This window comes from Leuresthes tenuis, unplaced genomic scaffold (assembly GCF_036924035.1).
Source record: "Leuresthes tenuis unplaced genomic scaffold, fLeuTen1.0.hap1 SCAF_14, whole genome shotgun sequence".
Lineage (NCBI taxonomy): Eukaryota > Metazoa > Chordata > Actinopteri > Atheriniformes > Atherinopsidae > Leuresthes > Leuresthes tenuis.
In genome coordinates this window covers 14,859,805-14,885,807 of record NW_027325368.1, presented here as the reverse complement: position 1 = coordinate 14,885,807, position 26,003 = coordinate 14,859,805, and the positions used below count along the sequence as shown (strand labels likewise).

The window sequence follows — 26,003 nt, the reverse complement described above, 5'->3', positions numbered from 1 at the left end:
GAGATGCTACCACCACACGTTCAAACGTTTTGCTGTGAAGCAATGAAGCGTAAAAATTCATGTCAAAAAGAGAGCAGTAGATCCTTGAATCTACCAGGAATCCATTAATTCCAGAACTGCAATATGCTTTGAGTGTCGAGTAATCACTCAGGGTATGTTGCACAACCGCCATGAAATAAGATAAGAAGCATAACAAAAACCGTTGACTAACTTTTCAAAAGTTTTACGGACAGATGAAATGAGAGTTACTCTCGGCTGCATCACTAACAGAGACAGGGGTACCACTTCAGGTAGATGCTTGGTATGTGCTGCTGCCATTAAAGATGAGCCTGTTGGATCTTCTCAAGTTGAACATGGCCTCAAAAATCAAGTCTAAACATTTGCTGACATTTTCTGGAAAATACTGTATTTAAGCAGGATAAGTTAAGTCTGCGGCGTTCAATGATGCCCTCTTTAAGCAGGACTATGCTCCATCCCATGCAATACTCTACTTTCATGCTGCCAGCAAAGGCTTAAAAGGTGACAGAATGATTATGTGGCCGCCCTCCTCACCTGACTTTAATCCTATTGAGAACTTGTGTCCTTTTCAAATAGGAGGTTCTACAACGAGAGAAGACAATAGACCTTTTTTAACAGCCTTTAAGATGCTTTGTTTGTAGTCAACAAAAGCTGATCATGACTCACAAGCATGAGTTTGTGGAAGAAGACTTAACGGGAGTTACTAAGAAGAATGGTCCTTCAATAATATAAAACAGTAAAAGATATGATTTAATTCCTCACTTGTGTTATATATTCATTACGCTTACTCCAGCAACTGAGAACAAACAAGTTAGTTAGGGCAAATTCTTTATTGTGAAGTTGCCTACTAATCCTGCATACCTACTTGATGCCTAATAACTGTCCACACATATAACAGTGAAAAACAAAACTCACCTTTCCTTGGATGTTCGTTAATGAGGTTCAATAACATTTTGGCCTGACTGACAGGGATGCAGGGATGAGTTTGTGTAACAATGAAATGCAATCCATATAAAGGTATTCATTCTAATGATCATGCACAGGGTGGAGTCGGGTGTGGCACAGGAATCTGCTCAGACTGAGCATGTCAAGGACCCCTGCACCACAGTACTAGAACTCACTTGTAAGTGTCATAACAAGTGTTGCGAATCCTTCTGTAAATGGAATTTTCCACTCATGCATCAGTCCATGTATCTCTTCTTGATGAGAAAAAAAATTAGGATGAGTGTTGTTAGCCCGATTCTTTCACTGGAAGACCAAGATCAAACTGGAGAAATCTTAGGTTAATCATTATTTATTGTTGGTCACAGGAAAAGTATGGCAGCGCTGGACTCAGAGTGACAGAACTCTCGGATTTGGAAAGAAAACTTTCCATCTGCAAATGACTCTTTCCAAGATTTCTCCTGCAGTGTGTTACAATGTGCAAAATGCATGCACCTTGTTGGTATGATAGAGAGTAAAATGTGGAATAATTGAAATGCTGCAATATTCACACATCACAAACTGCAGAACATTACACTGCATTATGCAACACAAAGAACAACACAAACAGAGTAACATTCCACAGATGTTTGTGCCGCTGAAAAGTATATTTATGACCCCTTCAGACCATTTGACTGTCATGTTAAGTAACATAAACAGACATGCTAAGAAACACATGTTCATATTCATGTTTAGTGGACTTCATTTCATCAGTTATTCAATAATCCTTTGAGATAAATAAAGTATTTTTCTCATTTCATTAGACCCATAAGAGCCATCTATCCTGTCTAACTTTTCACAATTGGCTAATTGAAAACAACCGGTGTGTCTCGAGGACTCTTTCCATTCTCTGTGCACTGTTGTTGGGCTGAATTCCACACTGTTTTGTGAGTGCTGGTAATATAGATACTGCAATTGCAAAAAAACTTTAAGTTGAATTAAACAGTCATAGGACCAAGAACAACAGGGAGAGTGTTGTGTTGTATGGTGTAGAAATATTCCAGCAACAATAAAAAGAAGGAAAAAAAACAAAAACAGATGACCATGTGGTTAGAGGAAAAGACACTAACATTGTTATTGTTAACTTTATGCCGTCAACCTCCATCAGTAAATAAATCTGGGCCCACAACCTGCCAGCCTTGGTTGCAGAATAGCTTGTTGTATTCATGCTGCTTTTCTGCACATTCTTGGTCGTGCAGCGGTGACAGCAATTCGTCCGACTGGTAGTTTGACATCTCTGTCAGAACGGGGATGTGCATACACATGTCATTTTCTGGAGTCTTAGCTGCCTATGGTGATGAATGAATGAATAAAACAAGTAACAAGTAGAAATGCTTCCCCTGCTGCATAAGCACCCATGTCAGCAGCTGCAATCCTCTCAGCACCTTCAGAGATCAGAGATGATCAGAGATCAGAGATGTGACCTTCTCGATCTCAGCAGCAGATCAGTGAGTGAAACTGAAATGTTAAATAGCCTTCCATATGCATAAGAAAGAAAGTTGCATCTTCAAGGGGTCAATAAGAAGCCACTGGCCAAGTTTCAGGAGCCCCTGGTGACATTGTCTGAAACACAGAAAGCATTTTCACCAGAGTGACAAAAGGCCAGAAGCAGAACTTAATTCAGCTTAATTAAATCCCAGCATGTCTCTTCATTTCAGTTTATATTTAAAAATGTTTCTAATTCACCACCACATGTTTGCAGTTTGAAATTTTGCACAAGATTCTCCCATTTAATCCTAACATGTCTCATGACACAGGGACCACATGCTGAGCAATATCTAAACAGACAGCAAGGATTCCTCCATCCCTCGCTAACTCCTCTCTTGTGAACAGATGCCATTCTCTCAAGTCAACCTCTCTGTCCAGTGTAAATGTTGCACGGCAGATTTTGAGCTCTGTTCAGTGCCCACGCCTATTTTGCTTGGGAAACAGGTAAAACTTGAGGCACAGGAGAGCCTGTCTGATTGGAACCAAGCCTCTAAGCTACAACCCAAAAAGGGATGGGCCATGCCAAATGTCACAATGGGTGGTAAATGTATCATATCAGATTTTACCTTTAACCTAAATCATTTCTAAGGGATATTTTTAGAAGAACAGCCTCGGCTTTTTTTTAAAGTATCATTTATGTCACAGCACATTCTGTTTTACCTTTCAGATCCTTCTTATTTTTTTTACAATCCCCTTGTGCCTACCTATTTATGATAGATATTTGGCTGTGGGACTTCCAACTCTGACATCATCCCCTTCATTGACAAGACAGTCCAATCACAAACAGGCTGAATGAGGACAGTAGGGTGGAGCCAGTCAGTGAAACAGGGTGTGGTTCCTGAAACTTGTGAGGTCTGTAGTAGTGCCATGGAGTTTAAATTGAGTTGAATGAGCCGAGTCATCACAGCAGTCTTGACACTTTCACTTGTCACAGACTTTCCAAAAGTCTTATCTACAACACTCTCAGCTCCTGTTGGATCTCTAATGAAAATACTTCACCTCTGAGGACAGCTAGGGGCCACCACTCCCGCGTTTGCTTTGTACATACCTGTTCTTCACCTGATCACTCTCACACCTGGTCTGCTGGATCCTCTGGAATAAGTGCTGTCCACTCTGGCTGTGCGACTGCTTCTTCCTCTCAACAGGAGCACCGAAAAGTTGTACACAGAGGGTGAGTTCAAACACAAGAGTTAAACTTGTGTATCATCATTATTTCTGCCTCTCCTGTAAAATTGTTTGTTTCAAATTGACGGGTGTGAATAAGCTCGATGCACTGTGGTTAAATGGGTGTATTGTGTTGGTTACTCCCTCAGTCTGAGTTACAACAGGCTTGATTTAGATTAAGACAACATCTTTGCTCATATCATAATTTGTCAGTTGGTTAGTTAGTTTATTGCCTCACCTGTTTGACTTGCTCTGTTAGTGAGCTTGGATAGAATGATTTATTATAGCTCACATGTATCATAATCCCTCATAAAACTTCCCCTAATTTAGATCAACTGTTTAATATCAGCACCTTGGGTTGTATCAGGCGCCCCTAGTACAAAGTCTCTTGGTTTGTTTGCTTAAAAGGTGGTAGCCAGGGTCACTCGGGGGTGTTTGATGAGCCTGTGCAGCTGTCTCCTGTTTGTTCAGTCAATGGGGAAGCAGGTGTACAGGTCGTTCTGTTGCCTGCCAACCTCTGTTTCAGCCCTGCCTCATCTCCCGCCTTTCTAAAAACTCCTTGTTTTTGTTTTTCAGGAAGTTTAGTTGGTCTAAAGGCAAGCCGCCATCATGCTGCGAGAAGCTTTTTCAAGCGTGGTAAAGCTCCATGGTTATCTGCAGTCGAGAACTGGTGAGTGCCTTCTTCTCTACCTGTGATAGATCTACTGTGCTATGTTAGAGCCTAAACTTTTTACTTGTCAAAAGGATGCCTGGGGCCCAAAAACTGTGTAGAAGAAGATCAGACGGTTCAGATATAGGCGTTTTATTTTCTCCACATACTGTCACTGCCCTGAGTTGACTCATCCAGATACGTATTTGTTACCGCTAGAAAGGTATTGTCATGAAGGCGTGTGTGCATGCATTTTCCAGATGCCAGAGTGAGAGACTACCCTCTGATGCAGAGCCCCGTGCAAATGACCACAATCCTGCTGGCCTACGTCATCTTCGCAGTGTACGTTGGACCTCGTCTGATGGCAAACCGCAAACCTTTTAGCCTCAACAGAGCCATGATTATCTACAATCTTTCAATGGTTTTATTGAACGCCTACATTGTTTATGAGGTAAGGATATTAATAAAAAAAAAAAATTGACCGAGTTAATGAACAGCTAATCAACAGATTAGTTTATCATTGATGAGGATAGTAAGCCTTTAACTTTTTGTCTGTTAAGTCAGGATGACTAACTGTTACTGTTTATTTAGATGTCGTCTCATAGACACTGTATCGGGGGGGCAATGGCTCCAGCCCATCTTATCTTCCTTGTGTACTATATGATTAGATTGGAGACTCTCCCGTATTAGGTTTGGCATGATCAAACGCACAAAAAGACAAGTCTTTCCAATCTTATGTTAGTCATGTCCTCTGAAGAGTTTGCTTTAATTTAAACAGATATATATAAAACGGCTGACTTTTTCACCTAGTTCATGATGTCTGGATGGGCCACCACTTTCACGTGGAGATGTGACCTTCTCGATCTCAGCAGCAGCCCACAGGCTCTCAGGGTAAGCCACCAATAGCTGAAGAGGTTTTTGCCCCTGAAGCAAATGTTAAGTCAGATCTACTCTTACAAATGGAGAAAATAACTCTTCGCTAAATAGTCTTAGTTGATTCACTTATAATTTTTTTTTATTTTAAAAAGATCAAATAAACTGACGCTAAAGCATTCTTCTTTCCCACAGATGATTCGAGTGGCTTGGCTGTTCTATTTTTCAAAATTCATCGAACTCCTTGACACAGTAAGGACATCTCTCTTCAAATCTAGCTCTTTTTTTTTTTTATTGAATCTTTTAGTCACTTAATTGGATTATTTTGTGGAGTCCTACTGAACATTAACCTGAAGAATGTTCTTTCCTTTTGTTAAAGGTATTCTTTGTGCTGAGAAAGAAGCAAAGTCAGATCACATTTCTCCACGTCTTCCATCACTCCTTCATGCCCTGGACATGGTGGTGGGGTGTCAGCCTGACACCTGGTGAGCTTTATCCAGTAAACATATGCACATTCATTTTATTAATTTTAACATTTATCGCTTGTTTATTCATCCAAGGAAATAAAAGCATAAAACATATCTTTAGAAACACACACACAATGGGGAGATAATGGTAGCAGTGCAAATAAATACCTAATGAAATGAATTATCCACTCTGTATTTTTCCTCTCTCAAGCTGGTGGGATGGGCTCCTTCCATGCTATGGTGAACGCATCAGTGCATGTTATCATGTACTTCTACTATGGACTCTCTGCCGCAGGACCTCGCTTCCAGAAGTATCTGTGGTGGAAGAAGTACATGACTGCCATCCAGTTGGTATGTTTGTTTTCTTTAACTTTGTGGCCTATATAATTTGACTGCCTCTGGGTTAGTGTTGCATAGCTAAATTATTGGCTGCTTTCCCTCCTGTCTTGCAGACACAGTTCATTTTGGTCTCCCTCCACATCAGTCAGTACTACTTCATGGAGAAGTGCGACTATCAGGTCCCTTTATGGATCCACTTGATCTGGATGTATGGCGTCTTCTTCTTCCTCCTCTTCTCCAACTTTTGGATACAGGCCTACATAAAGGGCAACCGACTTCCTGCCATGGACCATAAGCCAAATCAAAATGGCTCAACCCCCGAACCCGTCACTGTGGTGAGAAATGGTAAACACTGTGAGAATGGGCATGCTAACTACGCAAATGGCAAAATCGCCATGGGCAAAGTAAAGAACATCTAACTTTGACTCTGGAAATTAAGAAAAAGTGTAGACAATTTACATCACTGCCTTCAGTATGCCAGCCATCACTCGTATCTAGTAGCATATTTGAGTGTTGGAGAGCTCAATATGCCACTTCTTATCTGAAGAATTTGTATGAAACTCTGACACTAAGGGGATATGATTAGCATATTGTTTTGCCACTGACCTCTGCTTGCAACACTGTACAATGTTGCAATACTGTGATGAACACTGTCAGAATTGGTGCTCACTTAGTCACGAATGGTATTTTTTCAGCTTAGCACCCTGCAGCACTGTTTGGCTAGCATGATCTTTGTTGCTGAAGGGGGTATAGCACTGTTTCCACTGAAGACTGGTACACTAGTGAATCATTGCTATGAAGTTCATGCCTCCCACAAAAAGGTTTTCATTGTAAATGTGAAATATATATATATATTTTTTCTCCATTGATATTTATCTTTTGAAATAAAACATTTTAGATAAAGGTCTGTGTCATTTGGAAAGACGTTATGAAGTATGCTGTGAGAGCAACATGTCAAACTTAATTTTGTATTTTGAGTTGTGGAAATGTTGTACTGTATATTACAGTAATGCATTATTTAGTGACACATACTCTGGTAAACTTGTTCCTTAAGATAAATCCACTCTCATTTTTGCAACACCGTTTTGTCTGTTATAAAGTTGGTAAAGTTTATAACAGACTTAAAAGACTGGTGCAAATTTTGCTGTCAGTATCACTATAGAAAAGAATAAACTTTGAAAAGCCCACCAGTGTTTTGTTTTTATTGTTGCGTGGCGCTAGATCTAGTTTTGTGTGCGTATATATATCCAAACTGATGCTGAACTAAAACCTTAACATGAAATACATAATTTGGTTTACACTAAAACTAAACAAGCTAGCCTCACGCTGCAGAATATAAATAAGGCTTTTCTTATTGCATTGCTGAACAAAAATGTGGGTTTGGAGTAAATTTCCCAAAATGGCATCAAGTCTTTTTTTTTAGCTAATCATGCTTTTAATTAGTAAAGTCTCCCTCCATTGATCCTTAAGGCTCCTTTTGTGAATTATTCATTCACACAGCACACATTCATTTGGAACTGCACACAAGTGACTCGATCAAAACTTCTCCCTCTACGCAAACTAGACAGGGAAGATGGGCTTCAAGAAAAAATTTCATGAAGCCCATCTTCCCTAAGAGATGATCCATAAGGAAAGATCAATAGGATACAAACTAGTCTCCAAAGATCAAATCAGAGTTTACAGGAAGATTTATTAAATGATTGAATTCGATAGTACTACAGTTTACAACATGCAAGAATCAATACCTGTAAAATAATGGTAACATACCATTTATTTATAACCCATTCCAATGTAAACAATGCATCAGACAATAAAAGCAAACTGTAGGTTATAAATTAATCTCAAGAGAAAATAAAATTTTACAGACTTTACCACCCCTGCATGTCTCTCAGCTATTGACCTACAACCCTTTATGCCACCAACAGGAACAAGATCTGGGTGGTAATCTTTATTGTGGATTAAATAAAACAACGGCATTTAAAAAAAAACTTTAAAAAAAAAAAAACTTAAACTTTAAGACAAAGCCCATCTATCTGATAGACTGATGTATGACACTGCTAGTTGACTTGATCATCCTCTCTTTAGCCTTCTTCTTGACAGGATCCATTTCAAAGCTCTTCCACAGACGAATAGTTTCATCTCCAGCAACAGTCGCAACTGTAGAGAAGTCCGGGCTCAGAATCAGGTTGAGAACTCTGTCCTCGTGACCTAAAATATGAAATAATTTTAGGTTAAGAACAGCTCCTCTTCAAGTAAAGCCCCACTGAAACCTGGCATGGACGTGCACCTTTGATCTAGTCACAGCTTCAATTAGACTCCTTCATGGCATTAGAATGAATCACCCATCACCTATTGTGATTGGAACATCCCTGCCCATTTTACAAATGCAATGACATCACTCCCTTTTGAAAAATCTGTTAGGCCTTATAGCTAGTAGCAATGTCTTTCCCAATGGACATTATTTCCAAAGATTAGGTATATTTGCAGGCAGTTTATGTAGACTTGCTGGTAAACATGGACTTAACAGTAAAAACACACCATTTCTGATGCAATTCTATTAGCGAATTAGCTCGCAAAGACAGCTGATCTCAGACTGAAAGCCATATAGACTAGAGGGGCAAAAATAAATTTAAAAGTATTGGGAACCCCCCCAAATGGTTCCTTACCATTGAGCTCTGCGACTTTGGTAAGAGAAGGGTACTTCCAGATAGCCACATTGTTGTGGGCATATCCATGAGCAGAAACCAGTTCCTTGTAGTTGGGTGCAAATACCAGTGACGAGATCTGAAAGGTTTCAAACAAGAGGTGTGTTGTAACCAAACAACAAACATTTCTTTAAAGCATCCAAGGTCATTTCAGGGTAACAAAACAGGGATTTGGAGCTTCAGTTACCTGGGACTGAGTGTCAAGTGAGCTGATGCATGAGCCGCTGTTTACATTCCAGATGCGGATGTGACGGTCACTCGTGCCACCTCCAGATGCAAGAATATTTGACTGCCAAGGACACCAGGCCAAAGCCTACAACACCACACACAGGCATATGTTTTGACTTCAGTCTGTGGCACGAAAAGTATCTACACTTTATTATGACAGCATTTTAGATAAATTCTATGTAAACAAAATAGAAGACCTTGTCTGGCACGAAAAAAAAATTAAAATAGACAAACTCTCACCTTGACAGCTCCCTGATGCTCACTCCAGCAGCGGATCAACTGACTGTCACTGGCGCCACCCTCCTGCACACGGGGCCATAAACACACCAAGTTGTCATTGCCTCCGCTGGCCAGGTATCGCCCATCAGGCGACCACTTAAGGCCGCACACCTCTTGTGAGTGAGCAGCAAGTGTGCAAATGTGATGGTCTGCCACCCTGACATCGTGGTGGTGGATGTGTCCAGATCTGGACCCACTGAGGGATGGAAAAGAGTTGAGTAAATTTGAAATGTTTTGAAGAAGCATTTGTGACCATTTGGTTTCACCCTTTTGTATCAGAGATAAACTGTACCTGGAAAGAACATGGTCATTCCAGCTCAGACTTCCAACTCTAGCTGTGTGACTCGGCATGCTGCGCAAGCGCTTCTGATTTTCAACATCCCAAAGCTAAGGAACACAAAGAGAGAGTCACAATTTGTCCTGTATCCTCATGTGCAAATGTGGCGTGTCTAACACCTCACTTACCTGAACTTTGCAGTCACTGGTGCCAACAGCTAGGTAGCTCCCCTCTTTGGTCCAGGACAGTGAGCAGACGTAGTCTTCTTCGCGTTCCATCTTCATCAGAAGATGGATGTCTCCTTGAGTGGCATCCCACAGGTACACACTGTTATGAAGCGCCACAGCAAGAAAGTTTCGACTGCTCCAGTCAAGCAGATTTAAATCTGCAGAGAAACATGAACAAATGTGTGATGGGAGACAAAAATTAATCTGAGAAATTAATACAGGTGTTCATTCTTAGTGGGGTGTTGTTACGCTACTGGTGTCAGAATGCAATGCTGAACTTACAAAAATCATTTCTAAGATCGGGGGCATCCAAGATTCTGTCAGGTGTTGAAGATATATATCTCGTCTTTTTCACAGAAGCAGGGGTTGTACCCTGACTGTAGAGGACTTTCAAGTTGTTTTGATAACCTGAAAAAGCAGAGGAAGACTTAAGTTATAGGCCATATTAGAAAAAAATAAAGAAACAATTCTCCATACCAAATCACATTGAGGATCGCACACTACCTTCTGGTGCATTAAGAGGTTTCCCTCCAAGATGGAGGATCTTTGCCTCTTCAATGTTGTATCCATTCAATGACACAGACCAAGCTTTTTGACTTTCCTGTAAACACAGTTGGTATAATCAATAAAATACCTGATCTATATTAAAGGCTTGGTGAGGAAACGTACCATATGACTTACTGATGGGCCTGCTGCGTTTGCGTCAACCGGCTCATTCTCCTTTGAAAGCAGGAAATTTGCCACGTCCATTTGTTTGCTGTTTCTAATGGGAATGAAGCGATCGCCCCCCATCTTTGAGGGCGTTTTTTTGCTTTTGCCTTCAATAAGAAAAAGGAACAACAGGACATTAGTACAAATTGAATAAGAGACATCGGAGCTCTCTTCAGCGCGTTTTGACGTTGCACAAACACAAATGAACCAATGTTACCTGGCGTTTTGCTCGGCGTTTTTGATGAACTCAGCGACACATTAGCAGACTTTCCGGGTGACAAACCGTTCGTGGCGGATGTGTTGGATGAGCTTGCCTTTCTCTGCCACCTCGCCATGGGAGCGTTTGTGATAGGCATGTCTAGCTTCAAAATACTGTGGATGTCGTTCTCAAACCCAAAGTGCGCCATCTTATCCACGTTTTCACAGACCTGGGTATCAACGCAAAGGAAATGTAGGCACATCAGTGATCAGATTTTTTCTTTGACATGCGTTTTAAGCGTGATAGAGAGGGCGACCCATGCTAATGCTAAATGTTTCATGCGTTGCTGTCAACAGTCTATGATAATTAACTAATTTTCTTTGCATTGCTTAATTGCATTTACTTGCATTTAAAACGAGTCCGCTATCTCGGCATGATTATACCAATAAATAAGTCAGTTAAATGAACTAAAGGAAGTAGGATTCACATTTGCCCATGTAACATTGTCGAAAGGAATTATTAACGCAACATAAAATGAAGAAGCGCAATCACTACTGTGTCAATGACCAATTTAAACAAAACATATTCAAGGTTACCGAAGTATCAGATAACTCCGAGATCAACACAGCGAGCTCACCTCTCAGAGAAAGCGTGGATCACAAGGGAGAATCGTTTGTTTTTCTCTCTCGTCTTTCTCTAAAAATTTGAATTTCGCCGCAATGACGCAACACAATTTAAATGCCACACAGCGCTTCAATGATTGGTTCATTCAAGAGTCCGCCATATTGCTATGGTAACGTTTTCAAACGCGTTAATCTGATTGGTGGATATCAGGGACGTCATTTCCTGAAAATAACGACGAAATGTGAACCTTAATATTTATCGCCACCTACTGCTCAGAGATTATATTACGGCTTGTGACATAAAATAGAATAAGATCAAACAAAATGGGTGAATTTCTCCACTAATTAAATAGTGTTAAAAAATGTTTAATCATGAACCATATTAGGCATTTTATAAATCAATGACCCATCCTTATGGAATTGTTTTTCCTAAATTAATCATTTGTAAAAGTCATGACATATACCGAAAATAGTTATGATGAAATGTTTTACCATCAAGCCAAAATAAAACATTTATTTGCTCATTCAGTTTAATTTGAGTGCAATAATTACATTGAAAACATTAAATGATCAGATGGGTGTGCTTCGAAACCAAATAAATTATTGCGGTATGAACAAATGGATAAGCAAGTTGTAATGTCTACGTAGAACTGAAAGTGTAGATTGCAAGTTACTGCAACACTGAGGCCATTTTTTTTTTAGTCAACTTTCTCAAATCACACTGAAACTTGCTCAATAGTCAACAGAATCTTGAGCAGCCATGGCCCCATCAGCCTCTCTTCCCCTCTATGAAAGTGTCACAAATTACACATTTACCTCAGAAGCACTAAAAACAGGAAGTGTTATGTAAATTATTACCTTTTGTTAGCCCAATTCTTTCATTGGAAGCCCAAGAACAAGCTGGAGAAATATTTTATTAAATAAAGTATTTATTAGTGATCACATGTAAAGTATATTGCAGCGCTGGACTCGGAGTGCCAGAGCTCCCGCAGGAAATCCGTCAGGCCGAGCCCCGATATCCGGAAACATTTCATATTTATATTCAGCTTTATCTCACAGAAGTTGTATTCACACTTGTCAGAGTATAATTGACCAGTTTTTAGTGGCATGATTAGGCCAGCCGCTGTCCTTGTTGTGTTCTTTGGATGTGATAAACAATGTGTGTATGACCTATCTGCCCTAATAGAGATATTTTGTCTGACCCAGTTGTTTATGTCATTCTAAGGTCTTGGACCATTTTAAGGTCATCGATTGTGCAGTAGGAGCAGAGTGGAAAAGTACCAGCTAGGAACATAGAGAATACAGAATATGAATACATAATGTCTAAGAACAAAGCCAATTATAACACTTTATTGCTGCAGTTGGAATGATTTCTACACATAAATGATGATTTTGGTACTGAATGACAAATTTTAAAGGAGACAGTTGGCTTCTTGGCTATGGACTAATGAAAAACTTGTCTGGCTCAAGCCCTCAGAATCAGTCCACATAGAGCTTAACATTGATGGTTCTAGTCAAAAACCTGGACACACAGCCTTTTAAAAAAAATTATGAAGTGTGTACAGAAAAAAAAAAACAAAAATGATTTCTAGCATACTGCAACACAATTTAGTTGTATGCATAAAACACCAATTCAGGAAACATCCAAATTTACAGAGAAATAAAACATATTCAACACCAATTCAATATATTACAGCTCACCCTAACCTAATTTCCATGTTCGGACCTTTCTCTCTCTCGATGCATGTTTTTTCAAAAACCCTCCCCTTTCGTCCACTCAGCAATAAGAGAGAAACCCATCCATCCATCCATTTTCTATACCCGCTTAAGCCGTTAGTCGAGTTGTGAGGGGGCTGGAGAATATCCCAGCGGTCATTGGGCGAGAGGCGGCGTAAACCCTGTACAGGTCACCAGTCCATCACAGGGCCACACAGAGACAAACAACCACACACGCTCACACTCACTCCTAAGGACAATTTTAGAGTCACCAATTAACCAAACAAGCATGTTTTTGTACCCGGAGAGAACCCACGCATACACAGAAAGGCCCCACCTGGGAGTTGGACCTGGAACCGGTGCTAACCACCACACCACCGTGCAGCCTCAAGAGAGAAACTTTACTGAAATTACAATTTTGTGCCTTTGGAATTTCATTAAAAATATTCAAAAATAAATTGCAGTCCATAAATTACTCATTTTTAAATGCCCCCCCAAGAAGTGTACTCCAAAGAAAATTTAAACAGGTTATATATCTTTATTAAACATATTCTGAAAGAGGAACAGCCCTAATAGAAAAACATTCGTCCAGTGTTGGCACCGTTTCAGTAAAGTCAAAGAGAACGTCATGACAGACATAAAATACTGTTCATGCTAGAGACATTTTCACAAATTATCTTAAACACAGACATTAAAACATCATGGGAACATCCCTCAGAGGTATTAACTTGTTTAATAAGAACCTTTTACATTACTACAGGCGGTCTACAGCATTTATATTGTTGTGCAGGCGTGAATGCATGAAATAAATGTGTTAAAAGTCTCAGGGCAAAGTGTGATAAATGGATAAAAAAAAAGTGCAGGACAATGCTGCTGGAAATAAAGCCCACCAGCATTTTGTTTGGTTCATTACAGTGGATTGCTGTAACAAAGCTTTGGTCACATTCACGGTACAGCGTCCCCCACACGGTTTGGGGGTTGCAACAGGAAGTGGACTTCGGTTTGCAAGCGTCATTCAGCTGACACTTTGGATTACAAGCTACAGTAACCACCTTTTACATCTGGGGTCATGTTGTTCATGCCTTTGGGGTAATGTATAACTGAGCCGATGATACCTGAAAGGAAAGCGAAATAAAAACCAAATAGAATAAGCTTAGCGTACAGATGCACAAATAGATCACATGATTTGTGAGGATTTTTCTATCGAGATAACCGAGGTCATATTATACATAAAATTGGGTGAGTCAGGACTGACAAAAACCACATGACATGCCCAGAAGCACCTTAAAATGTACTCATCTAAAAAAAGGGTATGTGGTGAGGAGTGCATTTAATATTCAACTTTTTTTCAATCTTCCAAGAATGTCAGCTGGGAAGTGTCCAGAAAGCGTATAAAAGTGAAATGCAGGGATTGTTGTAGCTTACCTCCAGGGAGAGTTGAACCTAAAGGCAGTGTGGAAAAAGACAACACATGATCAACTGCAAGTAGGAGATACAGTACAAATAATCATGTGACAAGTTTAGCTGCATTTTGTGTGCATGACAGAGTCTAACTTTAAAGCAGAGGTCAAAAGTTAGCAGACAAGAAAACTACTGTGTTAAACTTCTGTCTCATGAAGCCATGTTTGAGGTGTGATAACAGGTTGTACAATACAATTCATTATCCAAAATGGGGAAAAAGTGTTATTTGCTTACCCCGACTTTTAGAGACAAGAATACTGACAGCAATTAGTCCAATAAATGCCACTACTGCCAAGATTGGAATCAGCAAATGAGGCAAAGAAATTCCTGGAGCTACAGGGAAAGAACAAAAAACATTTATAGCACTGCATTCTTGCATCACCGCAGTCACGGTGGACAAACTTGTTTAATATAGCGCTTAAAAATGCCCAGAAGAGAAACACCACACCTGACTGTTCCTCAGAGAGCCGGAGTTCTCTTATCAGCTGGACACATCCTTCCTGCAGTCGGGTCTTCTCGGTCCTTGTGCGCTGCACGTCCTGGTCCCAAAGCACTTTGAAGGCCACTGCTTGAGGCTCATGAGCAGTCCATGTGTCATTATGGTTCAGAGTCAGATACACCTTACCGTCATACAACAAGCGGTCAGTCCAGTGCAACTGAGGCCCTTCTAGTATGCATTCTCGAGAGCGAAGGATTGTGTGGTCATCTATGAAATTGACAAGAATAAATGAATACCCATGAAATTGGATCCAAGTTGTGGTTGCACGGTCATTAATAGTACCATCTAATTGTCTTACTCAGGGCTGGAATCTGGTTGATGCCGATGCCAGCTGGCAGAAGTGCACCAACTGACATGGTCTGGAGAATGCTGTTGATTTCCTGGTCCGAGCTGGTAAAAGAGACGCCATTGAGAAGAACCTGCTGTGTGACGTGCTGAGTTCCAACGTCACCCCACTGCTGGATCTGAACTACGATGGCATCTGCAAAGGGTCAGAAAATAAGGAAGATGCATTGCTAATCCAATACCCGTCCTGCATTTAATTTTCATTTGTGGTTGAAAACAAAACTAGAAGCAAAAGCTGGCGCTCGAGTGCAGTGAACGATAAAACGATAAAAAATAAATAAACAAAATCAATCAATTTCTTAATATTCAAGAAATGCATTTATCATTTTATATATATATATAATAATATTAAAAACAAGCTTTAAAATGCTAGCCGTTTTGCAGCAGTACAACTTGATGCAACCACTTTTTTTCCTCTCGACAGTTTTTGTTGACATTGTCCTGTCAGATGGCCTCACCCGGATGTTTACAGGTACACAATGTTTTGTAGGCAATTTTACATGGCCCTAGCTCATTTGTAGGACTCAGTTACGAACAATAGCCGTGCAGCTTTAAATCAATTACTAAAAATATATAAACGCGCATCATAAAAACATAAAATCAGAGTTTAGGCAACCGCGCCCTGTCCGTGTCAACAAAAACCGAGAAGCAGAGGCAGGTTTTAACGCGCTGTTAGTCATCCCTGCAATGAACTACCCGGTCCAAAATTGAGGTGTAAAAGACTAGGAATTAAAAAAAACAATCTCAACCAAACGATTGACTTGGATTTATTAGCAGCAGGCATCAATTTGTGTGTTACTGGGCAACGTTAAGGTGCATAAAACCGTTTCTTCGTCAGTTTTAAGTCTTAAAAAACATATTTACTCGTGCAGTATCGTGCAATTAGATGCTGTAAATTAATGCAATGCAACAAAATTAAATTAAATGAAAAAGAGACAAGTCTTACCGACCGGAGAAGGAACAGCCTGCGATAAGTGACACCACAGTAACGCAACAATACTACGAAAATGCATCTCTTTTGCTTTAAGGCAGCTTTCGGTTTCAAACAGAGCTCAACCGTAAAATACCAAAGCACGAATGCGTTAAGTCATTCAAACAGCGCTCGGATAAGATGGTCGTCACATCTGTTCAAACTTTAAACATAAAATACTGAAAAGCACTCCCCCTTTGGCCGAGCAACTCGAGTTAGTTTTGCTTTTAAATGTCCATGCAGTTTCTGATTGGCTGCTGGAAAGTCCTCACTCACAGGGTCAGTAATGAGTCTGAAAAGCCGTTTAAAGATGGCGAACTTACATGGTCCCCGAACTTCTCCTATCAGGTGTTAGAAGTTAGTCCAATCCATACTGTAACCATGGCAGCAATACCCAGTAACCTGCTGGGGACAGGGATCCAGTACAGCTTTGTGTTAAAGGAATGAAGTTGCATTCATACTGGGTTGAACAATACGTTTATAGAGTAACATTCAGTGTTTAAGTTGCTATATCTTAGTTCTTCTGTACATTAAAAAAAAAGATGTTATGAAAATTAATCTAAGATTCTGAGAAACTCAGAGTGGTAGAGAGATGGGCTTTGTATTTGTTATCATTATTGTACCTAAGGAATATATTAACATGTGATATGAATTATGATGATAGTTATTTTCTCCAAATATAATACATAGGCCTAATTAAGTGCTGCATGGAAAACTATTACTCTTACTTTAGTTTAATTCAGAAAAATTCAGATGGAGCGTTCAACAGTTCATAAGTCAAGGTTAACTATTTATGACCTATTCTGAGTTTGAAGGAATTTGCAGCTGTTTGGTCCCAAAACAATGGGAGTTGGGAGTGTTCTGATTCATTTCGACTGATGCAGCCTGGCTAACAGCTTGTAACTACGGTAGTTTCGTGGCTACAGGTTGCTCTATCGATTAATTATGATAGTGACATGGTGGCTTTCATAAACATGATATTTTCATTACACAAAGGGATAAAACACATGAACCTCCCATAAAACTAGACTACAGCTTATCCAGATACTTCTACGCTGACTATTATGACTCATACTCTTTAACATCTACTTTACTGTGGCTGCAGAGGCATGCATCTTCTGCTTCCTCACACAACAAAGCGAGATGTAACCGCCCACAACAACTGATGAGCCATGTAGCCAAGTAGTTTACCCACGATACACAAATGTCACTTCTATTTTTAACGTCAGATTGCGCAGACGTAGCTCTCCCAGTGGTATCAGTTATTTCTCGAAATGTCTTAGTTCAATGTATTTTTCAGTATTAGAAATAATGTTTTCAAAAACTGTCAGGAACACATTCTGCCGTTTCTAAAAAAAGTGGTGGGGATTAGTGCATAATCCTACAGTTAATTTAGTAATAACACTGCAGGCAACGGTTTGGATTCAAAGTCAGGCAAATCAGAGACGTTTTGCAGCAACTGGTCAGGAAGCAGGAGCAGAAGCTGTCATTCTTTACACTGCTGCACCATAAGGTGATGGTATCTCTGTTTCTGAAATAAAAATCACATTCCACTCATGTCAACTTCCTGTTAGCTAACACTGACTTTTGGGAAATGCAGTTTCTGGAATGTGTGTGAGAAATGCACGTAATTATTATTGTTATTATTTTTACAATGATCCTTCCGTTCTTTATCTTAGCCCTTTATTTTCTCTACAAGTGCAATGGCCATGGTATATATTCCAACCCTTAAGACTGCATTTTTGCTTTAGTTTCTACACAAACGAAGATTCTGTTTTTTGTTGTTAACCTTTCAGAAGAGTTAATTAATAAATGTAACTGTCAATGATTCTGTGCCGTTTGGCTTCTGAAAATATTTAGAGAGTGGCCCAGTTAGACGAAGACTTTATTCAACTGTTATCCTGACTGATACAATCTGTTGTTTTCACAGGTCTGATAATCAGGAACATTTTGTTTAGCTCTTTCTCCCCATCAGCATATGGTCAAGTATGAATTACACTGTTTGTTCCTTTTTTTAATCCTATCTTCGCTTTACATAAGAAATAAAAGCCCTTAGGTTATCAGAAATATGACACAGGGGCAGGCTGATGATATATTTTGAGCTGATTTCAGCAGTAACTGCGACTGCAGTAACATTTTTGTTAAATACCGGAGCCTACTTTGTCTCAGCTGGTTTGATTGGACAAGCCCAACACAGAGTAATAGACTGCAGTGTGCACCCTCTCACTCACACTTGCAGAGAATTTAGAATCACCAGTCAACTTAGCATGCATGTGTTTGGACTGTTGGAGTAAACACGAGCCCATGCAGGCACAGGGAAGACACACAGAAACACACTTGGAAAGGCCTTCTTATGTCTATGTTTATGCATTTAGCAGACGCTTTTATCCAAAGTCACTAAAGCCTTCTTGCTGTGAGCTGCACCACTGAACATCCCATGAAATGTCATTATAAAAAGAATTTTATGGGGCTAATGTTGTCATCTTCAGATGGCAGTAAGTCCCTAAGTGCTCTGCAGGCCTGTTCTAAAAGGGAAAGGTATGCAGATGGGGATTGTATAAAGGGATTGTATAAACATGCTGCTGTGAGAGCACAGTGAGGGTGTTTTAGGAGTTCCGTTCATTCTTTGTGTAGTTCAATATGGCTTTAATACTTTTACAAAGTGAAATTACCTAAATATATTGTTTCCAGAAGGATACAGACAACCATGATCATTTTAACAACAATTTATAGCTTTTACAAGAAATCATTGAGGATGTTTGATTCAAAAGATCTTCCGGCATCGAAGGGACCACGCAAGGAAGTGCTTCAAGAGCTGCTTTGTCCAACTCTTCCTGCAAACATTCAAGTTATGCAAAAGTACTGGTCTTTGTCACATTTTTTGTTTCTAAAATTCTGGCACAGGTCAAGACTGCAGGCAGGTCAGTCCAGTATCTCCAGATGCTTCTTCTGCAGCCTTGCCTTTGTAAGGTGGGCAGAATGTGTTTTTTCATTGTCCTGTTGAATGTGATTTTGAAGGCAGCATTTCTTGTTCTCTGTGAACTTTTCTGCATTAAAGCTGCCATCACAGAGTGTAAATAAGCTTTGCCAAGACGCTGACGAACTGATGTGATGGTCCATCCCAGAGAAATCTGAGCTCAGAGAAATCAATGCTGTCTCTGGACAAAAATCCCTTCATGTTTTTTCTTGTGCACAGCAAAGTTTTGAGAGGTATTTGCAAACAGAACTCTGTACTGTAATGCCTTACAAAGGGTTTCACACAGCAGACCCTTGCCTACGCGGTTTATCAGTTACTGATGAATGGCAGTTGTTGATACAGTATTGTTTGAGGCACTGAAATCTGCCCAGCTTTCTTGAATTTCTTGATGATATCATAGAGTGTATTATAATATTTCTCTGTGAAAGTTATATTGTCATCCATTTGCAGACAAACTGGAAACCATCTTGGTGAAATTAAGTCACACAGGATTGAATGCTAAAGGGCTATGATATGAAAAAGAAATTTTTTTTCTCAAAATGGCACAAAACAAATGAGCTGTATAGCACCAGAGAATGTTTAGTTTTGGAGCTTTGTGCATCACTTTTCCGACTAATCTCAATGTCAATAACATGACTGACTTTGCCTGCTTTCATGTCTTAGAATCCACTTCAGTTAGATAAGCATTTTATATATAGTGAGTTGATAATTCTGTATGATATCAAGTAATGGTTCAAGAAAAAAAAATCCTCCCAAAACACAGATATGATTGATGTGTTTTTGTTTGCAGAACACATGAGCTGTGGGGCTTTACAGATAAATGATCACTGATCTGTGTACATTGAGTGCTTCCTATACATTTAAAGATGGGCAGTAGAGCGAATCATGATAAATGGTTCATGAGTTTAAGGAATTATTTTAGTCTTTAAAAAAGTGCTGACCCAATGTTGGGTTAGTTTCCAATGTGTGGCAGCAGCGCCCCTTTGTGTGTCATGGCAGCACGAACCTCCACCGGATTGGACGAGCGTTTGTCAGGAGTGTTTAAAGGAAACATGGCTTCTCAGGCTGTTGGAGAGCTTCAAGACATGGAAGGTGAGTGTATAAATATCAAAATAAGCCGACGGTGTGTGACTATCAAACTGGGAAATTAGTACCTATTTAGACACGGTCATCCTGTTTAATATGGACCCACTCGGTGACTAATTTTTCTTCTGGCTGACCAGACCTTCATCCTTGGTTTAGCTAACAGGCTAACAACAAGACGTTAGCAGACATTATTCATTTAATGTCTAGTCACTCTGAATCTGCTCTCCACATTTACCCCAGATGCTACTGTGCCGCCGTGGAAAACTGGTCTTTTGTTTTGTGCCGTTTTGTGCCTTATGCATTTAACATGTTTAAAATTCTGCTTGTTGACCTGTTATTTGTTGGTTCGGTTAGCTACCTAGCTACTTAGCATGGTTCGCAGTGTGTGTAAATGTATAGAACTTAACATTTAGCTTGCAAAATGGTAAGACTGGAAAGGTAGGTTGGATCCTAATCCCAGTTACTGATAGTTACCAGTGCTCGTTTGTGCATAATCATGATAATATATCTCGCAGGCAGATATGCTGATTGTCTCCCCAGTGAACGAGGTGGAGCTGGATCTGGGCTCTGCATCATATTACATGTGCATAATCTAAATGTGTCACTGAAGCTTCTCTTTGCTGACTATAGTGGACCGAAGGGGGGAGTCTGAGGAGTCTGGTGATGATGAAATCAGGAGGAAGAGTATCAATGGCGATGTGGACCCCAACCAGCCCTCTGCCACAAGTAATTCATCCTCATCTCTTGCACAGCCACCCTAGAAGCAAAATGTTGACATGGATGCTTTACAGTGTGTTAAACAGTAATTGGTCCTCCTGTGCGGTTGCATTGATTACCGTTATTATCGTTTTATATTGCATTAATGAAGCCTTTGTGTCAATATTTTTTATAAGACTGAACTAATTTATTCTTGCTGTCACTGTAGGTAAAGAAGAATCCCCCGTTGATATGGACACTATAACCTTGGACCCAGAAGAAGAGGTTAAGAGATGCTTTCGTTACCTCCTTCCCCTATAACCACTCATTTTCACTGGATGTTTGTAAATCCCATCTTTCAAGAAGTCCCTTTCTTGTGTTTGGAGTTTGCAAATCATCCATTTTTTTTTCTTTCTTTTCTTTAAATAAAGATTTAGTTTAAATGTTGCTGTATGTAGATCCACGTATATTTGCTGGGCAGTGCATTACGAAAACAAATGGCTCCGTGCACTTGTTGCCGGCACCTCATCCAAGTTGTCCATGGTTTTTATGTTTTGTTTTTTCCAGGATGTTGATCTTGTTCATTGTCGTATTGGAAAAATTGAAGGACTGGAGGTGCTACAGAAGGCTCAAGTAAGTAACCTCAATATGTAGGCGTCACTGTCATGAACTTAAGAAGTAAAGGTTGGAGTACAGTGTGCACAAATAAGGGTTTCTTTTTAATTTCTTTTTATGACCAGGAAGCAAAAATCAGCATTTTCTTTCGACCATGCTTCAACGTTGTCATATCCGAGAGAACGCATCTTTTAATTGCTTTGTTTTCACCTCTTTGCTTATCCAGACACTCTCCTTACGACAAAACCTGATCAAAAAGATAGAAAACCTCGACAGTTTGAGCTCACTGCGGGAACTAGATCTCTATGACAATCAGATCCGCAAACTGGAAAACCTTCACTGCCTCACAGAATTGGAGTAAGTCTGGCGAAAGAGCTCTCATAACACATATTCTTTTAATGAATGAATGAATTTTTCTTTTTCTTACAATGAACCCACAGGCAGCTTGATGTGTCGTTCAACGTTTTGAGGAAGGTGGAAAATTTGGAGCAGTTGACTCGGCTGAAGAAACTTTTTCTGCTTCACAACAAAATCGGCACCATTGCCAACCTGGACCACCTCTCGGGTCTGGAGATGCTGGAGTTGGGCTCTAATCGCATTAGGGTGAGTCTGTTGCTGTGGAATCGGTGGAAATGTCACACATGGCCCAAAAAAAAAATGTGTACAGAATTACACGACTTCAACTTAATCTTAACTTGTCTGTCATTTTGTGATGTCCACAGGTCATTGAGAACCTGGATTTGCTTCCATCTTTGCAAAGTTTGTTTCTTGGCACCAATAAAATAACGAAGCTCCAGAATCTGGACAGTTTACACAGCCTGACTGTTTTAAGCATTCAGGTATCCTGGCACACTCGTAGAGGTTTATAACAAGATTAGAGTTTGTGTATATTGAAACAGCAGTGAGTAATAGTTTTAATGCACGTCCCTTTCGCAGAGTAACAGGATTACTAAAATGGAGGGGCTGCAGAACCTTGTCAACCTGAAAGAGCTCTATCTGAGCCACAATGGCATCGAGGTCATTGAGGGCCTGGAAAACAATGTGAGTTATAGAAACTTCTGAAAAAGTCTGGATACCAAATGGTTGAGTTGTGCAAACGTGTTAACAATAGTTTGTTCTGGACGTGCAAACATTTGGTTTGTTTTCCTCTCACAGAAAAAACTCTCCACGCTGGACATCGCTGCTAATCGAGTAAAGAAAATTGAGAACATCAGCCATCTGACAGAGCTGCAGGAGTTCTGGGTATGAATTCTCTTTTGGCCAAGGATACGTTACCACCACAATCTAGGTTTTTTTTTTTTTGTTTTTTTTTTTTTTTGGAACTGATAAGTTGAGGTTCAATTATTAACATATAATAACATTGAAGTGTTTTAATAACAGGTGAGTGTGCAAAAAGCCTTTTTTATGGCAGATAAGTTTGGGGATTTTTGAGCTTCCCACAGGTCAACGTGCCTTCAAAGGCTTTTTCTCTTCGGCCATCTAAATCATTGCCTTTGTCCTTACGCTCATGAATTTGAAATGGCATTGTTGGGCCTTGTTTTTAATCTTTCAGTTTTCTGCAGACATTCCTTTTTATATTTTAAAGAACTGACTTATTTTATGGTTATCCAAACTAATTGAGGCACATTTCTCAGCACTGTTATGCTTCATTTGAAATGGTCATTGTGTAGCTGGAAGGTCGTCGGGGTGGGCATTTCTTTTCAGAAAATGCTGCTCCGACCTCTGAACATAACCATGAATATTCTGACGAATATTTAATTGCTGATGTATTATTTGATTGCTTTATTCTTGTAACACTGCACAAGCGTGAGCACCTCCTTAACAACTGTCTGAGCGCCTGAAAATGAAGCGAACTCAGCCTTTGAAAGCAGGGGAAGGCGATAAAAGATGTGGAGTCACTTCCAGACAGCAATTTGCGATATCTTGCTTGTCATAGTGTGAGAGTACCAAGAAGATTCCGAAAAGGCTGGGTGTCTGCTGGTCCACTGGCCAGCTTTACAGAAAGTAAGCCCTCACATGCATGCAGAGACACTCTGCCCTGAAGGTTTAGCACAATAATGGTGTGGTGTCAATCCACTGGGCCTTGGTGGAGAAAACAGGGTTTCAATGGAGGCATCGTTTGTCCTTTGCCGAGCTCACGTTCCCCATTTACATATAACTCTGTGGTAAATGTTGAATCGATCATTTGATTTATTTGAGTTTATATCAATATTATTGTGAAAGTTTGAGTTGTTTTTTTTTATTTATTTATTTTTTTATTCAAAGCACGATAAGCCTGATTTCCCTGTTGTTTTTGAATCTTCCTTCAGATGAACGATAATCAGATCGACAACTGGTCCGATCTTGATGAGCTGAAGAATGCCAAGACTCTGGAGACGGTCTATCTTGAAAGGAACCCCCTACAGAAAGATCCGCAGTACCGAAGAAAGATCATGCTGGCGTTGCCCACCGTGCGCCAGATCGACGCTACCTTTATCCGCTTCTAAACTGCAGTGTACGACCTCATAATGCCCCACCTCCCTGCCTACAAAAACACATCAGCCTCACTAAATCTAATGTAGTCACTCCACACACAAAACACATTCCAACACGAAACTCACTCAAGGTATGCATGTATGCACTCATTCAAACCTCGACCTATGCTGTTGTGTGGAAGCTTTTATTTATTAAGGTGGAACTGTGAAAATTAAAAACTGCCCCACGCTCATTTCCTCATTTCTCCCTCTGCACTCCGTTTGTTTTCTTGTTTCACATGTGGGATGCAGCTTGGATCCCCAATCATGCAGAGCCCATCAGGAAAATGGGGAAGTTGCGCTGTCGCCATGTTAGAACAAAAGGTGGCATTATTATTATTATTATAAATTAGGACATATTTAGATTTTTGTAATATTTTTCTTTTTAGGCTTAACTGTCCTTCCCCCCCCAGGTTTAACCTGGCTCATCTAACTGGAAGCCTCATTAACATAACGGATGTATTTCTTACATAAACCGGCAGCAGCCACCCTATCCGTTCGTTACCCAAACGCTTTGCAGCTCAGATTAATTTGCTGATTAGCGAGAGTGACCTCTGCAGCAAAATAAAACTAGTGAGAATGTAAAAAGGAAAAAAAAAAAAAGATGTTTTTGTAATCAGTGGTATATTTTATTTTTTTTATTTTTATTTTTTAAATGCATCACTGATTTACAGCCTTTGTTCTCTTTTAGTTTAAAAGAAAATATCAGAAACTTTATGTGAACAGGTAACCGTTACATGTAGATTGTATTTGGATAGAATTTATATTCTAATGACTCTACTGTTCTCACAAAGTGTTTACTAATGTAAGATAAGCTACTTCATGTTGGCAGACAATTTCTAAGCACATTTGGGTATTTAAAAAAAATTCAAATGTACAAAGATCAGGGTTACTTAAGGATATGAATTGTGTACATTTATTGACTATAGTTGCCATCGTATTGCTTAGATCAAACAGCGAGGTGATCATTAAATTAATTACTCTGGTGGCCTCCTGTATATAATCCCTGGATGCTCATAATTTACCCCATGTTAATGCTAAAAAGAAAACAAAGTTGCGTCTCTTTTATATGTAAAATGCTTCCCCACCTCAGGTCTGAAAGGTCACGTATGAATACAATAAAGTGGCTTCAAAGTTCAATGCATTAGTTTAGATGAAGAGTATTAAACCAGGTGCTCTCTCTGACCTTTGTGGTCTAATAACTCAAATTTTTATAAATTGCTGGCCTTTCAACTGTCAAAGTACCCTAAAACGATCATTAATTTCCCTTTAAGGGCAAGGAAAAAAAAATAATATAAAATCTGGTTTATATTGTAGAATAGTTCTTTTTTTATATATTTGATGGTTTAACTTTTTAAATTAGGCTTTTAAAACCCAAGTATTCATGCTAGTGACCTCATCCAAAAATCATTTGTAGATCAATTATGAGCCCATACAAGACTATTGGCGAGAAGGTTGTGTATTCCTGTTTCAAAATGTAATGTAATGTTATTTTCAGATCAACTGAAATGAGTGGAATTTGAAGTGCCACGCTGTGTATTTGTGAATCTAGATTGGACATCTCATGTCGTAGAGAGCCAGTGCCATCACCACCCTCCCTTTGTAAAGTGAATTATTCAGCTGTTTCGTTTCTTTGCAGCACAACGGATTTGTGTGAGTTATCGCAATAGAATAACAAAATGTCTCTTGCCACTGGAGGAGCCTATCCACAAACTGCTTTCAGCTCCTTGTCAGAACCGAGTCTTTGGGTTTTTGGACTTGGTCGACGCTGTTTTCAGACTGAATGTATTATGCAGATAACAATAAAAGTACTCTTAAGAAGCAAATCTATGTGGTTTTAGTTCATTTAATTCACAGGACTGATAACAGTGCATTTTATTGAAGCTTGATTAAACAT

General features: G+C 39.7%; 4 protein-coding genes across 6 annotated transcripts in view; 2 read left to right on the top strand and 2 right to left on the bottom strand.

The window, feature by feature from the left end:
- Positions 1-7,166, top strand: part of LOC140268761 (very long chain fatty acid elongase 1-like) — a 153,398-nt gene extending 146,232 nt beyond the window's left edge. Inside the window, exons 1-8 of one of the 2 annotated variants that reach the window (XM_072363737.1) lie at positions 3,228-3,658; positions 4,228-4,321; positions 4,561-4,751; positions 5,111-5,191; positions 5,369-5,425; positions 5,553-5,658; positions 5,852-5,991; positions 6,093-7,166. In XM_072363737.1, the coding sequence (XP_072219838.1) occupies positions 4,261-4,321; positions 4,561-4,751; positions 5,111-5,191; positions 5,369-5,425; positions 5,553-5,658; positions 5,852-5,991; positions 6,093-6,398 (942 nt within the window). In that variant the 5' untranslated portion in view covers positions 3,228-3,658; positions 4,228-4,260 and the 3' untranslated portion in view covers positions 6,399-7,166. Of the gene's footprint in view, positions 1-3,227; positions 3,659-4,227; positions 4,322-4,560; positions 4,752-5,110; positions 5,192-5,368; positions 5,426-5,552; positions 5,659-5,851; positions 5,992-6,092 lie in introns of those variants that run through there. The other variant, XM_072363738.1, reaches the window with a different exon arrangement.
- A 661-nt stretch (positions 7,167-7,827) lies between these two features.
- Positions 7,828-11,315, bottom strand: cdc20 (cell division cycle 20 homolog). 2 transcript variants are annotated; one of them, XM_072363736.1, is made up of 11 exons: positions 11,243-11,315; positions 10,624-10,834; positions 10,377-10,513; positions 10,200-10,296; positions 9,978-10,103; positions 9,657-9,853; positions 9,484-9,578; positions 9,153-9,387; positions 8,872-8,997; positions 8,646-8,763; positions 7,828-8,187 (listed from the first exon to the last, which is right to left on the bottom strand). In XM_072363736.1, the coding sequence occupies exons 2-11, from the start codon at positions 10,811-10,813 to the stop codon at positions 8,009-8,011; spliced, it is 1,500 nt and encodes a 499-aa protein (XP_072219837.1). In that variant the 5' UTR covers positions 10,814-10,834; positions 11,243-11,315; the 3' UTR covers positions 7,828-8,008. The 2 variants fall into 2 exon arrangements, with proteins under 2 accessions (XP_072219837.1, XP_072219836.1); XM_072363735.1 differs by having other exon boundaries at positions 9,153-9,578.
- Positions 11,316-13,494: 2,179 nt separating this feature from the next.
- On the bottom strand, positions 13,495-16,403 carry LOC140268677 (uncharacterized). The gene is made up of 6 exons (XM_072363630.1): positions 16,196-16,403; positions 15,203-15,385; positions 14,854-15,111; positions 14,640-14,738; positions 14,370-14,387; positions 13,495-14,059 (listed from the first exon to the last, which is right to left on the bottom strand). Exons 1-6 carry the CDS (start codon positions 16,260-16,262, stop codon positions 13,977-13,979), a joined length of 708 nt encoding a protein of 235 aa, XP_072219731.1. The 5' UTR covers positions 16,263-16,403; the 3' UTR covers positions 13,495-13,976.
- A 3,775-nt stretch (positions 16,404-20,178) lies between these two features.
- Positions 20,179-25,932, top strand: ppp1r7 (protein phosphatase 1, regulatory (inhibitor) subunit 7). The gene is made up of 10 exons (XM_072363904.1): positions 20,179-20,288; positions 20,913-21,008; positions 21,208-21,263; positions 21,546-21,611; positions 21,820-21,950; positions 22,034-22,196; positions 22,316-22,432; positions 22,530-22,634; positions 22,749-22,835; positions 23,903-25,932. The coding sequence occupies exons 1-10, from the start codon at positions 20,189-20,191 to the stop codon at positions 24,077-24,079; spliced, it is 1,098 nt and encodes a 365-aa protein (XP_072220005.1). The 5' UTR covers positions 20,179-20,188; the 3' UTR covers positions 24,080-25,932.
- Positions 25,933-26,003: the final 71 nt, after the last annotated feature.

Coding starts and splice junctions, on each gene's coding strand:
- cdc20 (XM_072363735.1), bottom strand. CDS start 10,813: ATGGCGCACTTTGGGTTTGAGAACGACATCCACAGTATTTTGAAGCTA. Junction 10,297..10,376: donor CAAACGCAGCAGGCCCATCA/GTAAGTCATATG, acceptor CTGTGTTTACAG/GAAAGTCAAAAAGCTTGGTC. Junction 8,998..9,152: donor AGCATCAGGGAGCTGTCAAG/GTGAGAGTTTGT, acceptor GTGGTGTTGTAG/GCTTTGGCCTGGTGTCCTTG.
- LOC140268677 (XM_072363630.1), bottom strand. CDS start 16,262: ATGCATTTTCGTAGTATTGTTGCGTTACTGTGGTGTCACTTATCGCAG. Junction 15,386..16,195: donor GGCTGTTCCTTCTCCGGTCG/GTAAGACTTGTC, acceptor GACCCTTTGCAG/ATGCCATCGTAGTTCAGATC. Junction 14,739..14,853: donor GCTCTCTGAGGAACAGTCAG/GTGTGGTGTTTC, acceptor CTTTCCCTGTAG/CTCCAGGAATTTCTTTGCCT.
- ppp1r7 (XM_072363904.1), top strand. CDS start 20,189: ATGGCAGCACGAACCTCCACCGGATTGGACGAGCGTTTGTCAGGAGTG. Junction 21,009..21,207: donor CAACCAGCCCTCTGCCACAA/GTAATTCATCCT, acceptor CTGTCACTGTAG/GTAAAGAAGAATCCCCCGTT. Junction 22,836..23,902: donor CAGAGCTGCAGGAGTTCTGG/GTATGAATTCTC, acceptor ATCTTCCTTCAG/ATGAACGATAATCAGATCGA.